The sequence below is a fragment of the Cherax quadricarinatus genome, chromosome 15 (assembly GCF_038502225.1).
Source record: "Cherax quadricarinatus isolate ZL_2023a chromosome 15, ASM3850222v1, whole genome shotgun sequence".
NCBI classification, from domain to species: Eukaryota; Metazoa; Arthropoda; class Malacostraca; order Decapoda; family Parastacidae; genus Cherax; species Cherax quadricarinatus.
In genome coordinates, this window is record NC_091306.1 from 17,670,568 (window position 1) to 17,684,711 (window position 14,144).

General features: G+C 39.1%; 1 protein-coding gene across 8 annotated transcripts in view; it reads right to left on the minus strand.

Moving 5' to 3' along the window:
* Positions 1 to 14,144, minus strand: part of Su(dx) (Suppressor of deltex) — a 171,612-nt gene that overhangs the window by 124,689 nt on the left and 32,779 nt on the right. For all 8 annotated transcript variants that reach the window (XM_070085183.1, XM_070085181.1, XM_070085178.1 and 5 more), the window contains 3 exons: positions 13,097 to 13,278; positions 4,529 to 4,618; positions 2,612 to 3,217 (listed from right to left, as the gene is read on the minus strand). In XM_070085183.1, coding sequence (XP_069941284.1) covers positions 2,612 to 3,217; positions 4,529 to 4,618; positions 13,097 to 13,278 — 878 coding nt within the window. The remainder of the gene's footprint in view (positions 1 to 2,611; positions 3,218 to 4,528; positions 4,619 to 13,096; positions 13,279 to 14,144) is intronic.

Genomic DNA, 14,144 nt, shown 5'->3' on the forward strand with positions numbered 1-14,144 from the left:
TAGATTATGTATTGGTGGATAAAAGGCTGATGGGTAGGCTTCAGAATGTAGATGTTTATAGAGGGGCAATGGATATATCAGATCATTATCTAGCTGTAACTACAGTGAGAGTAAGAGGTAGGTGGGACAAAAGGAAAATGGCTACAGTAAGAGAGAGAGGTGAAAGTTTATAAACTAAGGGAAGAGGAAGTTAAGGTGAGATATAAGCAACTATAGGCGGAAAGATGGGCTAGCGCAAGTATGGGTAGTGGGGGGAGGGGGGGTAAAGGCATGGGATAATTTTAAACAGGCAGTATTAGAATGTGGGCCAGAAGTTTGTGGCTATAGGAGGGTGGGTGCAGGAGGAAAGAGGAGTGATTAGTAGAATGATGAGGTAAAGGGTGCAATAAAAGAGAAAAAGGTACCTTATGAGAGGTTTTTACAAAGCAGAAGTGGTATAAGAAGGACAGAGTACATGGAGAGTAAAAGAAAAGTGAAGAGTGGTGAGAGTGCAAAAGGAGAGCAAATGATAAGAGTGGGAGAGGCACTGTCAAGAAATTTTGCTGAGAATAAGCAACAATTTTGGAGTGAAATAAACAAGTTAAGAAAGCCTAAGGAATGAATGGATTTGTCATTTAAAAGCAGAAGAGGGGAGTTAATAGATGGGGAGCTGGAGGTATTGGGTAAATGGCAGGAATATTTTGAGGAACTTTTAAATGTCAATGAAGAAAGGGAGACAGTAATTTCTTGCAATGGCCAGGGAGGTATGACATCTTTTACGAGTGAAAAAGAGCAGGATGTGAGTTAATATTTTTGTTTAATCAATGTATGAAAGAGAGAAAGGTACCTAAGGATTGGCAGAGAGCATGTATAATTCCTTTATATAAAGGGAAGGGGGACAAGAGAGACTAAAAATTACAGGGGAATAAGTTTCCTGAGTATACCAGGAAAAGTGTATGGTAGGGTTATTATTGAAAAAATTAAAGGAATGACAGAGAGCAAGATTGCAGATGAGCAAGAAGGCTTTAGAATGGGCAGGGGATGTGTAGATCAGGTGTTTACATTGAAGCATATATGTGAACAGTATTTAGATAAAGGTAGGGAAGTTTTCACTGCATTTATGGAGTTAGAAAAGGGATATATTGGGGATAGGGGAGCAATGTGACAGATGTTGCAAGTGTATGGAATAGGTAGTAAGTTACTAAATGCTGTAAAGAGTTTTTATGAGGATAGTAAGGCTCAGGTTAGGGCGTGTAGGAGAGAAGGAGATTACTTCCCAGTAAAAGTAGGTCTTAGACAGGGAAGTGTAATGTCACCATGGCTGTGCAATATATTTATGGAGGAGTTGTAAAAGAAGTAAATGCTAGGGTGTTGGGGAAAGGGGTGGGATTAAATTATGGGGAATCAAATACAAAATGAGAGTTGACAAAGTTACTTATGCTGATGATATTGTGCTTTTGGGAGATTCTAATGAAAAGTTGCAAAGGTTAGTGGATGAGTTTGCGAGGGCGTGTAAAGGTAGAAAGCTGAAAATAAATATAGATAAAAGTAAGGTGATGAGGGTATCAAACAATTTAGATAAAGAAAATTTGAATAACACATTGAAGGGAGGGAGTATGGAAGAAATGAATGTTTTCTGATATTTGGGAGTTGACTTGTCAGTGGATGGGCTTATGAAGAATGAAGAAAACCATAGAATTGAAAAAGAAAAAAATGCATATGGTGTGTTGAGGTATCTGTGGAGATAAAGAACATTATCCATGGAGGCAAAGAAGGGAATGTACGAGAGTATAGTGGTACCAACACTCTTATGTGGGTGTGAAGCATGGGTTGCAAATGCTGCAGCTAAAAGGAGGCTGGAGGCAGTGGAGATGTCATGTCTAAGGGCAATGTGTGGTGTAAATATTATGCAGAGAATTCATAGTGTGGAAATTAGGAGGTGTGGAGTTGCTAAAAGTATTAATCAGAGGGCTGAAGAGGGGCTGTTGAGGGGGTTTGGTCATTTAGAGAGAGTGGAACGAAGTAGAATGACTTGGAGAGCATATAAATCTATTGGGGAAGGAAGGTGGGGTAGAGGTCATCCCCAAAAAGGTTGGAGGGAAGAAAAAAAGGTTTTGTGGGCGAGGGGCTTGGACTTCCAGCTAGCATGCGTGAGGATGTTAGATAGGAGTGAATGGAGACTAGTGGTTTTTGGGACCTGACGAGCTGTTGGAGTGTGAGCAGGGTAATATTTTGTGAAGGGATTCAGGGAAACCAGTTAGCCGGAATCGAGTCCTGGAAATGGGAAGTACAATGCCTTCACTTTAAAGGAGTGATTTAGGATATTGGCAGTTTGGAGGGATATCTAAACTGTCGTACCTGAGTGCCTCTGCAAAGGCAGTGATTATGTATGAGTGATGGTGAAAGTGTTGAATGATGATGAAAGTTTTTCTTTCTTTTTGGGTTTTTCTTTCTTTTTGGGTTTTTCTTCCTTTTTGGGTCACCCTGCCTTGGTGGGAAACGGCCAACGTGTTAAAAAAAACAGAAAAATACAAGATAGGTATGTGTGACAGTAACAGGTTTCCTATTATCAGCATACTCAATGACCCTTAGGTGTTTGCACTGCTAAAAACACTAATACAAGGGAACAAACCTGAATTACGCTTATTTTTGTGAACTCGGTGGTGGCGATTTGGAGCTCTGGGGGCAACCACAGGTGGAGTAGTTCTAGGCACCGGAGAAGATGAAACTGAGGGGACTGTACTTGCAGGAAGCTGACCATTAATGGTGCTGTTGCTGGGAAGAGCAGGATGTGTTGCTTGATGATTAGCTTGAGGCACAACTGGAGTAGCTGTTGGAGTTGAAGAGGATGATCTGGGAGTCGCACTTGGTCCATTTGGTGTACCAGTTGGGGTTCCATTTTGACTCACACTGCCTTCAGTAGGACTCTCTCCTCCTAGAACTAAAATGGCAGACCCATTACCAACACTCTTCCTTGGGCGCACACTTGGGTGGGAGGAAGACTGGCCGTCACTGTTAATGGCTGGTAGTTGTGATTTCTGTACTCCTGGTGTGTGGGTGACAGTGGACACTGTGGAGGGTGTGGAACTGGCTGAGGGTATGACAGGTAGTAGTCCTAGATTAGCATCTGGCTGACTCTGCCTTTGTGGTGGTGGGGGGACTGGTGGCGGAGTTTTACCTCCTACACGAACTGTTACAGTGTTTCCCCCACTAATGTTACCACCACTAACATTTACAACTGGAAAGAAAGAAATGTAATAGAAAGACTTAGTAATACATGAAAATTAAAAACATTTAGGCTTTTTTTTTTTTAACCACATTAGCCATCTACCACAAAGGTAGGTGATACAAAAAAGAAAACATTCAGCATCATTCATTCAATAGTTCTCTTGCCCAAAGTGTGTAGACATCATAATTTAAATGATCCTCTGAACTGTAGTACCCCCACCCCTTCTTCAGTACACAGGAACTATTTCTCACTTTTAGGACAAGTTCAACTAACCAGTTTCCCTGAATCCTTTCATAAATGTTACTATGCTCACACTAACAACACATCAAACCCTTAAAACTGCTTGTCTCCACTCACCCTTTGCTAACTGCTCACACATGCCTAGAGGATGCTCTAGTCCCTACCATTTCAAAACCTCCTTCGCAGCCTCCCTTGAACCCATCCTAGGACAACCCCTACTCCACCCTGGATTTACACACTTTTTAGCCATCCTATCCTGCTTCATCTTCTCTAAATGCCCAAACCACCTCAACAACCCCTCCTCTGCCCTCAGAAAAATTCTTTTTGCTACCCCACTCTGTGGGGCAGCCAGTAAGTTTCTATTTTTATAACTACCCAACTGAATTTGCTGAAAAATTCAATGGTACGGTATATCTATACTGAAGGGTTATCTTAAATATAAAATCTAATTCTGACTGGAGAAATACTTCCATTCCTGAAACCAACCAAAATCACCTCCATTTCAGTAGTATGTATTCCATTCTATCAACTGCTACCAAGAAACAGCCAGTAAAACCACGAAGACCATACTAGAAAACATTTCAAAGTTGCTATTTTTAACCTAACACAAGATCAGAGGTTTGCTTTTCCAATCATGCACTGTATGGGGCAGGATTCTTTTATACTATCACACTCGCTATACAGACTCATTCTCTCATGTCTAGGCCAAAATTTACCACTAACAGCACATCTGAGGGTGCTGTGCTTAAAAGGTAAATCTACACGAGTGACCATGAATAACACAGCTCTACTTAAGAGGCAGTGAAAGGGTTAAGACAAAAATGGCATGTGAAGTACGTACATCTGAAGCTTCTGTTTAACTGAAAGAATTTGATTAACCAAAATCACTTTTTTTCTAATTCTTGTAGAAGATCTGTAATGATTACTTGACGATTTGAAAAATTTATATAGGGAACATGAAGAGAGACTTATAAAAGTTAAAACTGGAAGGAAACTATGATTATACAAATTACCAACTAAGCTGTACTACAATTGAGATCATTATCATATAACGAGCTGTGACAATAGAGAAATGATTACCTGTGGGAAGATTGTAGTTTGTTTCTCTTTGTCTAGTAGTCAAATTGCGAAGGCCATCAAGTGTGACAGTGATGGTGGGAGTTGGCGAAACTGCAATATGACAAAGAATTTTAGTGCAAGTGCAATACAGTGCTATGTAATTCTAACTGAATCTATAACACAATGTAACAAGAACTAGCTATAATGAAGAGCAATTGGTCTTTAACCCTTAAACAGTCCAAACGTAGATCTACGTTCACACGCGTAGCGCTCTGAAAGTATATCTATGCTCGATTTTACATTGTTTATGTAAAAAAAAAAAGTAGGTCTACGTTCGGAGTGCTACGCGTGCAAACATAGATCTACGTTTGGATAGTTCAAGGGTTAATATCCTGATAAGAACAATAAATATTTTCAACTGACGAAAATCTGGCAATTCCAGTAAAAAACTGCACTCACCATTTTCATGAACTATACAGTATAGAACTTATCATCTTACATATAGCCAAATATCTGACACTGTTGAAGTGTTACTTTTTGCTGATGATACTGCGCTCATGGGAGATTCTAAAGAAAAATTGCAAAGGTTAGTGGACGAGTTTGGGAGTGTGTGTAAAAGTAGAAAGTTGAAAGTGAACATAGAAAAAAGTAAGGTGATGAGGGTATCAAATGATTTAGATAAAGAAAAATTGGATATCAAATTGGGGAGGAGTATGGAAGAAGTGAATATTTTCAGATATTTTGGGAGTTGACGTGTCAGCAGATGGATTTATGAAGGATGAGGTTAATCATAGAATTGATGAAGGAAAAAAGGCGAGTGGTGCGTTGAGGTATATGTGGAGACAAAAAAACGTTGTCTATGGAGGCAAAGAAGGGAATGTATGAAAGTATAGTAGTACCAACACTCTTACATGGGTGTTAAGGTTGGGTTGTAAATGCTGCAGCGAGGAGGCGGTTGGAGGCAGTGGAGATGTCCTGTCTAAGGGCAATGTATGTTGTAAATATTATGCAGAAAATTCGGAGTGTGGAAATTAGGAGAAGGTGTGGAGTTAATAAAAGTATTAGTCAGAGGGCTGAAGAGAGGTTGTTGAGGTGGTATGGTCATTTAGGGGGAATGGATCAAAGTAGAATGACATGGAGAGCATATAAATCTGTAAGGAAAGGAAGGCGGGGTAGGGGTCGTCCTCGAAAAGGTTGGAGGGAGGGGGTAAAGGAGGTTTTGTGGGAGAGGGGCTTGGACTTCAAGCAATCATGTGTGAGAGTGTTAGATATGAGTGAATGGAGACGAATGGTATTTGGGATCTGATGAGCTGTTGGAGTGTGAGCAGGGTAATATTTAGTGAAGGGATACAGGGAAACCAGTTATTTTTATATAGCCGGACTCGAGTCCTAGAAATGGGAAGTACAATGCCTGCACTTGAAAGGAGGGGTTTGGGATATTGGCAGTTTGGAAGGATATGTTGTGTATCTTCATACATATATGCTTCTAAACTGTTGTATTCTGAGCACCTCTGCAAAAACAGAGATTTGTACGAGTGAGGTGAAAGTGTTGAATGATGATGAAAGTATTATCTTTTAGGGGATTTTCTTTCTTTCTGGGTCACCCTGCCTCAGTGGGAGACAGCCGACTTGTTCACCCTTTCAGGGTTTCGGCCGTACTAGTACGGCTTACGCACCAGGGTTTTTGACGTACTAGTATGCCTAAATTCTAGTGCCCACAAATCCAGCGAGAGAAAGCTGGTAGGCCTACATATGAAAGACTGGGTCTATGTGGTCAGTGTACGTGGTATAAAAAAAACCTGCAGGATACAGTGTGTAATGAGAAAAAAAAACTTTGACCGTGTTTTTGGATTAAAACAGTGACTTTTCACTGTATTTTCGTATGGTATTTATTGTTGTATTCTAGTTTTCCTGGTCTCATTTTATAGAATGGAAGACATATTATAGAAATTGTGATGATTTTGACTGGTTTTACAAAGAAACGTACCTTGAAATTGAGCTCAAGTGCACTGATATTATTTATACCATTTCTACACCAATGCATAACAGTAAATCTTCTATTTTTTTGTGAGAATAAAAATTCAAAGTGGAAAGCAAAAGAATGTAAGAGGGGCATGGGGACGTGACTAATGAACAGAGGAAATGTTATTTTAGTGCCAGGAATGTCTTTCTTGTTTATTCTGGACCCTATTCGGAAATTGGAATCTTTTGAAATTTGTGTGAAATTGGCAAAATTGCTAAATTCTGACCACTGTATTGGATAGTTGAAGTCAGTAAATGGGTGGTTTCTTGTACTCATTCGATAGAAAAAATGGAGTTCTAGCGAAATAGTTATGATTTTTGTCGACAAGTACACTGGAATTGGCCGAAAATAGGGCTCAAAGTGGGCAAAATCACCGATGCGTAAACATTGTCGAGACCGCTAATTTCGCGAGAGCATAATTCCGTAAGTTTTCCATCAAATTTCATACTTTTGGTGTCATTATGACCGGGAAAAGATTCTCTATCTTTTCATAAGAAAAAAGTAATTTTTTTGGGGGGGAAATTTGGGCGACCCTGAGGACAAGTCTCTGAGAGGGCCTGTCGACCCTGAAAGGGTTAAAAAAATAATAATAATATCTTTATTTCCACAAGTACACATACAAGGTATACAGGCCTAGCTGACATCAAAGACACACTACTATATACAAAGCCACTTATTATGCTGAGCATTTTAGGCAAATTAGGTCAGTTTTGTCCCAGGATGCAACCCACACCAGTCAATTAACACCCAGGTACCCATTTTATACTGATGGGTGATCAGGGACAGTAGGTATCTTATGGAAACACGTCCCCTAATGTTTTTCCAGCCATACCGGAGATTCGAACTCTGGGTTTCAGTGTGTGAGCTGAGTGCACTGAAAAGACTACACAAGCGAGTTTCTACTAGAGTTCAACTCTGCCACAAGCAAATTAAAGAAATCAAGAAAGAGGAAAAGGAAACCAGACAGAAAACACATGAAAATTAAGGAATGGATACAAACTTAAAAAAAAAAAAAGGAAAAACAACCTAGGAGTAACAACAATGCCAAATCTGTTCCTTGTAGAATACAGATACCACTCAAACATGAGAATTCTTTAAAGGGGTCTCTGTTAGAAACTTATACAGGCCTCCCTCCACATTCGCGAGGGTTAGGGGATCAAGAATCTTGCAATTGTTGAAAAACCGCAAATGTTTGGTGCACAAATATATTGTAGGGAAATAATAATAGCATTTACTTAGCCTAACAATACTGCTTCCTTAACCTATTGAATCATGAACAATCATAAAACAAAGTTGGTAAAATTACTGACAATATGTAAAGTAAAAGGACACAAGTGCTTTTATTTATTTATTTATTATTTATTTATTTTATAATTTGAACATACATACAGAGGTACAAAAAAATACAGGTAAGAGCAGCATGCCAAAGCCACTTGTATGCATAGCATTACAGGCAGGCTTAAAATTAACTTAAGATTAACTAAGCAATGATGAAATCAGTGATAAAACATTATTGTAAACAGATAACAATAAAGCACAAATGAGTATTACAAAGACAGGTCATATGGTTGCATGCATTGCTGTACATTCAGTAGAATGGAGTATTCTGTTAGGTAGTGTATTTAAAGGATAACAAAGTAAGATTGGGTCTTAGGTTTAACATTTATGTGATATAATTGTGAGAAACATTTAAGATAAACAATTTATAAGGTTCAGTTATTCAGTATTTATTTGGTTTTGGGTGAGTAAGTGATCTTTGAGAAGAGACTTGAATTTATAAACAGGTAGTGTTTCTTTTATATTTACAGGTAATGAATTCCAGATTTTAGGGCCTTTTATGTGTATTGAGTTTTTGCATAGCGCAAGATGGACACGAGGAACATCAAAGAGTGATCTGTGCCTTGTGTTATGGTCATGTGTTCTGTTGAGGTTGGCAAGGAGATGTTTGAGGGGACGGTTAATATCAGAGTTAAGTGTTCTATGTATGTAATAGGTGCAGTAATAAGTATGGATGTTTTGTATGGTGAGTAGGTTTAGTGTTTTGAATATTGGTGGAGTGTGCTGCCTGTAGTGGGAATTTATCATCATTCTGACTGCAGCCTTTTGTTGGGTAATTAGTGGTCTGAGATGGTTAGTTGTTGTTGAGCCCCATGCACAAATTCCATAGGTGAGATAGGAGTAAATAAGAGTGATATAGGGCCAGGAGGGCTGACTGTGGAACATAGTACCGTATCTTCGATAGTATGCCTACGGTCTTGGAAATTTTCTTAGAAATTTGTTGTATATGTGTATGAAATTTGAGTCTATTATCAAGGTGGATTCCTAAGAATTTTCCCTCTGTTAGCTTTGTGATAGGTGATCCATTTATCATTATGTTAAGAGGGACATCTGTAGCTCTGTTACCAAACTGAATGAAGTAGGCTTTGTCAATGTTTAGTGTAAGTTTGTTAGTCCTCATCCAGGTAGATATTTTCTGTAATTCGGTATTTACAGTATTGGCTAGCATGACCGGGCTCGGGTGAGAGAAGACGTATGTAGTGTCATCTGCAAATAGTGTGGGTTTGAGTAATTGCGAAGCATTTGGTAGGTCATTTATGTATAGGAGAAAGAGAAGAGGGCCAAGGACACTTCCCTGTGGGACACCAACTGTAATTGGTTGTGCGGAAGAGTTTGCTCCATTTGTGTACACATATTGGCTTCTGTTGCTGAGGTATGACTTGAAGTAGTTGAGGGAGTGCCCTCTTATACCATAGTGTGACAATTTTATGTGGAGCAAATCATGGTCAACTGTATCAAAAGCTTTACGTAAGTCAATGAAGATCCCCAGTGGGACTTTATTTTTTCTCTATTGCAGTGTATATATGTTCTAGCATGTGTATAATAGCATCATTAGTATTTTTATTAGGCCTGAATCCAAATTGGCAGGGGTTGAGTATGTTTTGGGAGATGAGGTAGGAGTAGATTCATTTATGAATTAATTTTTCGAAGATTTTTGAGAGAGGGTGTAAGTTGGATATTGGCCAATAGTTATTCAACTCTGTTTGGTCTCCTCCTTTATGGATCGGGGTGACCCTTGCTATTTTGAGAGCTGTAGGGAAGGTGGAGGATTCAATGGATTTGTTAAAGAGTGTTGCAATGATTGGAGATAGCACTTGTGACACTTTTTTGTATATAAAGGGTGGTAAGGTATTTAAATCTCCTGCCTTGTTTTTTAGTGTGTTGATAATAAGGGAGACTTCGTATGGGTTAGTCGGAGCTAGGAACAGTGCTTTTACTTTACAATCATAAAACACACGAAAATAGTGTAAAATATTGTACTAGTGCCAGCCCTTTGGTAAAGAAGGCGAGAAAGACTATAAAATTCAAGAAAGAACTTGTAGCAGAATACCAAAGTGGAGGAGGAAGAGAGAGGGGAGAATGTGCCTTCCTCAGTGATTCAGTGATTCTATGATATGTACGATACTACAGCAGCACGAGTCGATAAAGGCTATAGTGCCAGCCAGTGATTAAGTGTAGCATTAACAGTGTAGCAAATAAGTTAAGCGATTAATCGATAGAAAAAGGACAGCACAAACCTAACTCCTCCAATGTTGTTGAAGGTATATAGAGGTACTGAGAATGCCGCTGCCTCTGCTGGCCTTCACCAGCACTATGTATGGCTTATGCTCTCAGTGGCCCTTATACACCCAATAACAAACACAACACCACTCGTTATTAATATTGTTATTAATATTAATAACGAGTGGTTATTACTGTTATTAATATTGCTATTACTGTTATTAATATTGTTTATGTCATCAACTGTGATAGATAAATAAGCCACAGAGTTGATATTAGTGTCACATTGAAGGACTATCTTGTCCTGTCTCCGAACAAATTCTGCCACCGCCACAATTCCTAACATACGTAATGACATATTTTTAAAATGATTGGGCAGCTGGGCATTTGTGAATATTTGAAGCCCGCAAAAGTGGAAGTCACGAATTTGGAGGGAGTCCTGTAATCCAGTATTTCATAGGAATTCAAGTTTCTCCAAGTTAAATCATTTTTAATTTATCTCAAGTACGTAACACAGTACAGTGGAACCTCGGCTTACGAATTTAATTTATTCCATGACCTTGTTCGTATCCTGATTTATTCGTATGCCGAGTCAATTTTCCTCATTTAAATTAATTGAAATGCAATTAATCCGTTCCAGACTCTCAGGAGGCATGACAAAATAGTGCTATCAACTCTACAGCTTAGTTATCTATCACAATTCATCTAATAAGACATAAACAATACTAATAACATAGAAACATGATATATACTCTAGAATGAATAAAATAGGGCATAATATGGCAAGTGATGGCGATGACGGCAGTGGCAGAAAGCATCCTCTGTTTACTCTCCCACTCTAGTATCTTCCCAGTTCAAAACCCCACATCTAGCTTGTGTTTATCTATGATTAGCGGTGAGGCTGTCACACATGTAATCATAGGTGTGGTCAAGGCAGATGTATATAAAGGTGAAGACGTGATCACTGTGGCCACAGTGGTGGTGGTGGCCAGCTGCCTTACTCTCTGCTGCTTCCTTCTTTGTTTGTCTAGCTTTTTTCGTAGTTTCTAATTGCTTCCTGAGCTCCTTGTTGATTGTACGCCAATACTGTCTCTTTGGGCGAGGCATTGTGTAAGAAATTTCTACAATATAAGACAAAATTACACATCCCAAGGGTCTGCTGCAGTCACTCAGAGCGGCATACATCCTCTTCCTTTTGACACTAGGTTGGCACTGAGATAGCCAGGGTCTAGCAGTACCTACAGCCACCCAGAGGGTGACTGTAGGTACTGCTAGAATACCTACAGCCACCCAGAGGGTGGCTGTAGGTATTCTGAAGCATTTGGCACAAGAATATGAAAAAGAAAATTACGAAAAATGCCTAAAAATTACTCTAGGTAGTAGGTTGGTAGACAGCAACCGCCCAGGGAGGTACTACCGTCCTGCCAAGTGAGTGTAAAACGGAAGCTTGTAATTGTTTTACATGATGGTAGGATTGCTGGTGTCCATTTTTCTGTCTCATAAACATGCAAGGTTTCAGGTACGTCTTGCTACTTCTACTTACACTTAGGTCACACTTACACATACATGTACAAGCATATACATATAAACACACCTCTCTGGGTTTTCTTCTATTTTTCTTACTAGTTCTTGTTCATTTCCTCTTACCTCCATGGGGGAGTGGAACAGAATTCTTCCTCCGTAAGCCATGCGTGTTGTAAGAGGCAACTAAAGTGCCGGGAACAAGGGGCTAGTAACCTCTTCTCCTGTATATATTACTAAATGTAAAAGGAGAAACTTTCGTTTTTCCTTTTGGGCCACCCCACCTCGGTGGGATATGGCCGGTGTGTTGAAAGAAAGAAAGAAGTCTAAAAAATACAGCATATTATTATTATTATTACATGTGTATTGTATTTTTTTTTTTTTTATCACACTGGCCGATTCCCACCAAGGCAGGGTGGCCCGAAAAAGAAAAACTTTCACCATCATTCACTCCATCACTGTCTTGCCAGAAGGGTGCTTTACACTACAGTTTTTAAACTGCAACATTAACACCCCTCCTTCAGAGTGCAGGCACTGTACTTCCCATCTCCAGGACTCAAGTCCGGCCTGCCGGTTTCCCTGAACCCCTTCATAAATGTTACTTTGCTCACACTCCAACAGCACGTCAAGTATTAAAAACCATTTGTCTCCATTCACTCCTATCAAACACGCTCACGCATGCCTGCTGGAAGTCCAAGCCCCTCGCACACAAAACCTCCTTTACCCCCTCCCTCCAACAGTAATAACAATAATAGTAACAATAATACATAACAGTAAGGAGAAACTTCAAAAGGCTGCCAGTAGTTGGTGCCACCATCAGCAAAACATTGGCAACCACTACTGTCTAGACTTAGTTGTCTATTAGTATTAGGTTAAATCTGCCTGAAATGCCTCGGCATGATAGTGGCTTTCTTTGCTCCTATCATATTATATGTAAACACACATTGTAACCTTTGTAAAGAAATAAATATTTTATTTATTTATTTATTTAAGGAACTTCCCTTGAGGAGGAAGTTCACATCCTGAAATTTCCTGCGTATCCAGGAGCAAAAAATCGACCGAACGATGGTTCGTATCCTGAAAAATTTGCATGGTGGGGCGTTTGTAAGCTGAGGTTCAACTGTATTATACTATAATTTGGATATACAGTTCTCCCTACAAATTCATGGGGAAGGTTTGTTCATAAGAGGTTCTGTGAAACTAAGAACTGTGAATAATGCAAAAATAAGCCTGCATAAAAAAAAAAATCAGATTTGGGTTCAAGTTGGTTAGCATTGACATTCATCCAAAATAATGACCAGAATATCGAGATCTGGGTGGAAAAGTCACCGAGCCAGAAAAAATGTGGGATAACAGAATCTATCTGCAGGTTGCCCATCAGTAAAAAATTGGATAACTAAAATCTGTGAATAAGACAACTCACAAATCTGAAGTAATGACTGTACACAATTGTCTCAACATTTACAAATGAAAAAAAAAATACTTACCTACAGATGGAACACTGCCTGCTAGTGGATTGAGGGAGAGTGTGTGAGAAGAGTTAGGCTTGCCATCGTTTCTAGCAACCACATCAGCTAGGTTAAGTGTTGCTTCCCCTATAAGAGAATCTCGTACCAATGTGTGGTGATCACTGACACGAAATACCAGCACTGAATCTTTGGTAACCAATCTGACGAGTAAAGTCACGTCACAGAATAAATGAATTAATATGAAAAATACAAATTTACATTTTACAGTCTAATCGAGTGTATTTAACCCTGAAAATTATATATTCACAAAAAAATCACAATCCAACAAAAGGACAATTTATAGCAATTTTCATTAATTTAAATTCAACCTCCATGCAAAAGACAAAAAGCAATTTCAGCTTTCAATGTTAAAATTATAAAACTCACAAAGTGAAAAGCAATATGAGCACTGCCAAACTATTAATATAGTGTTTTCTGCCATCTACGAAGTGATTTTCTCTCAAAATTAAAATCCACTCTACATCTAATATGGTTAAGTAAAATATATTGTTAAGGAACAGATGGCCCCTTTTAATGTTTAACCCTTTCACTGTTGGTCCCGTAATATTACAGCTTGCAAGCCAGTGTCAGTACCGTAATATTACATCAAAATTCTAGCAGCTTCAAATCTTGCGGGAGAAAGCTGATATGCCTACAAATGAGAGAATGGGTTTGAGTGGTCAGTGTGTGCAGTATAAAAAAAATCCTGCAGCATGCAGTGAATGAGAAAAAAAACTGACCGTGTCTTTGGTTTAAAACATTGACTTTGCGGTGTATATATGTATGGTATTTATGGTTGTATTCTCGTTTTCTTGGTCTCCTTTGATAGAATGGAAGATATATTACAACAATAGAGATAATTTTGAATGGTTTATGCAGTGGCGTTGCTAGGGTTGGTGTCACCCGGGGCGGCATCTTTGGTGTCACCCCCATGAAATCCAAGGGCGGGGGGATGGGGGGGGAGTAAACTCCAGTTATATCACTACTGCATGGCCAATGACTAATGCTTAGCAAGGAGAACGTTTAA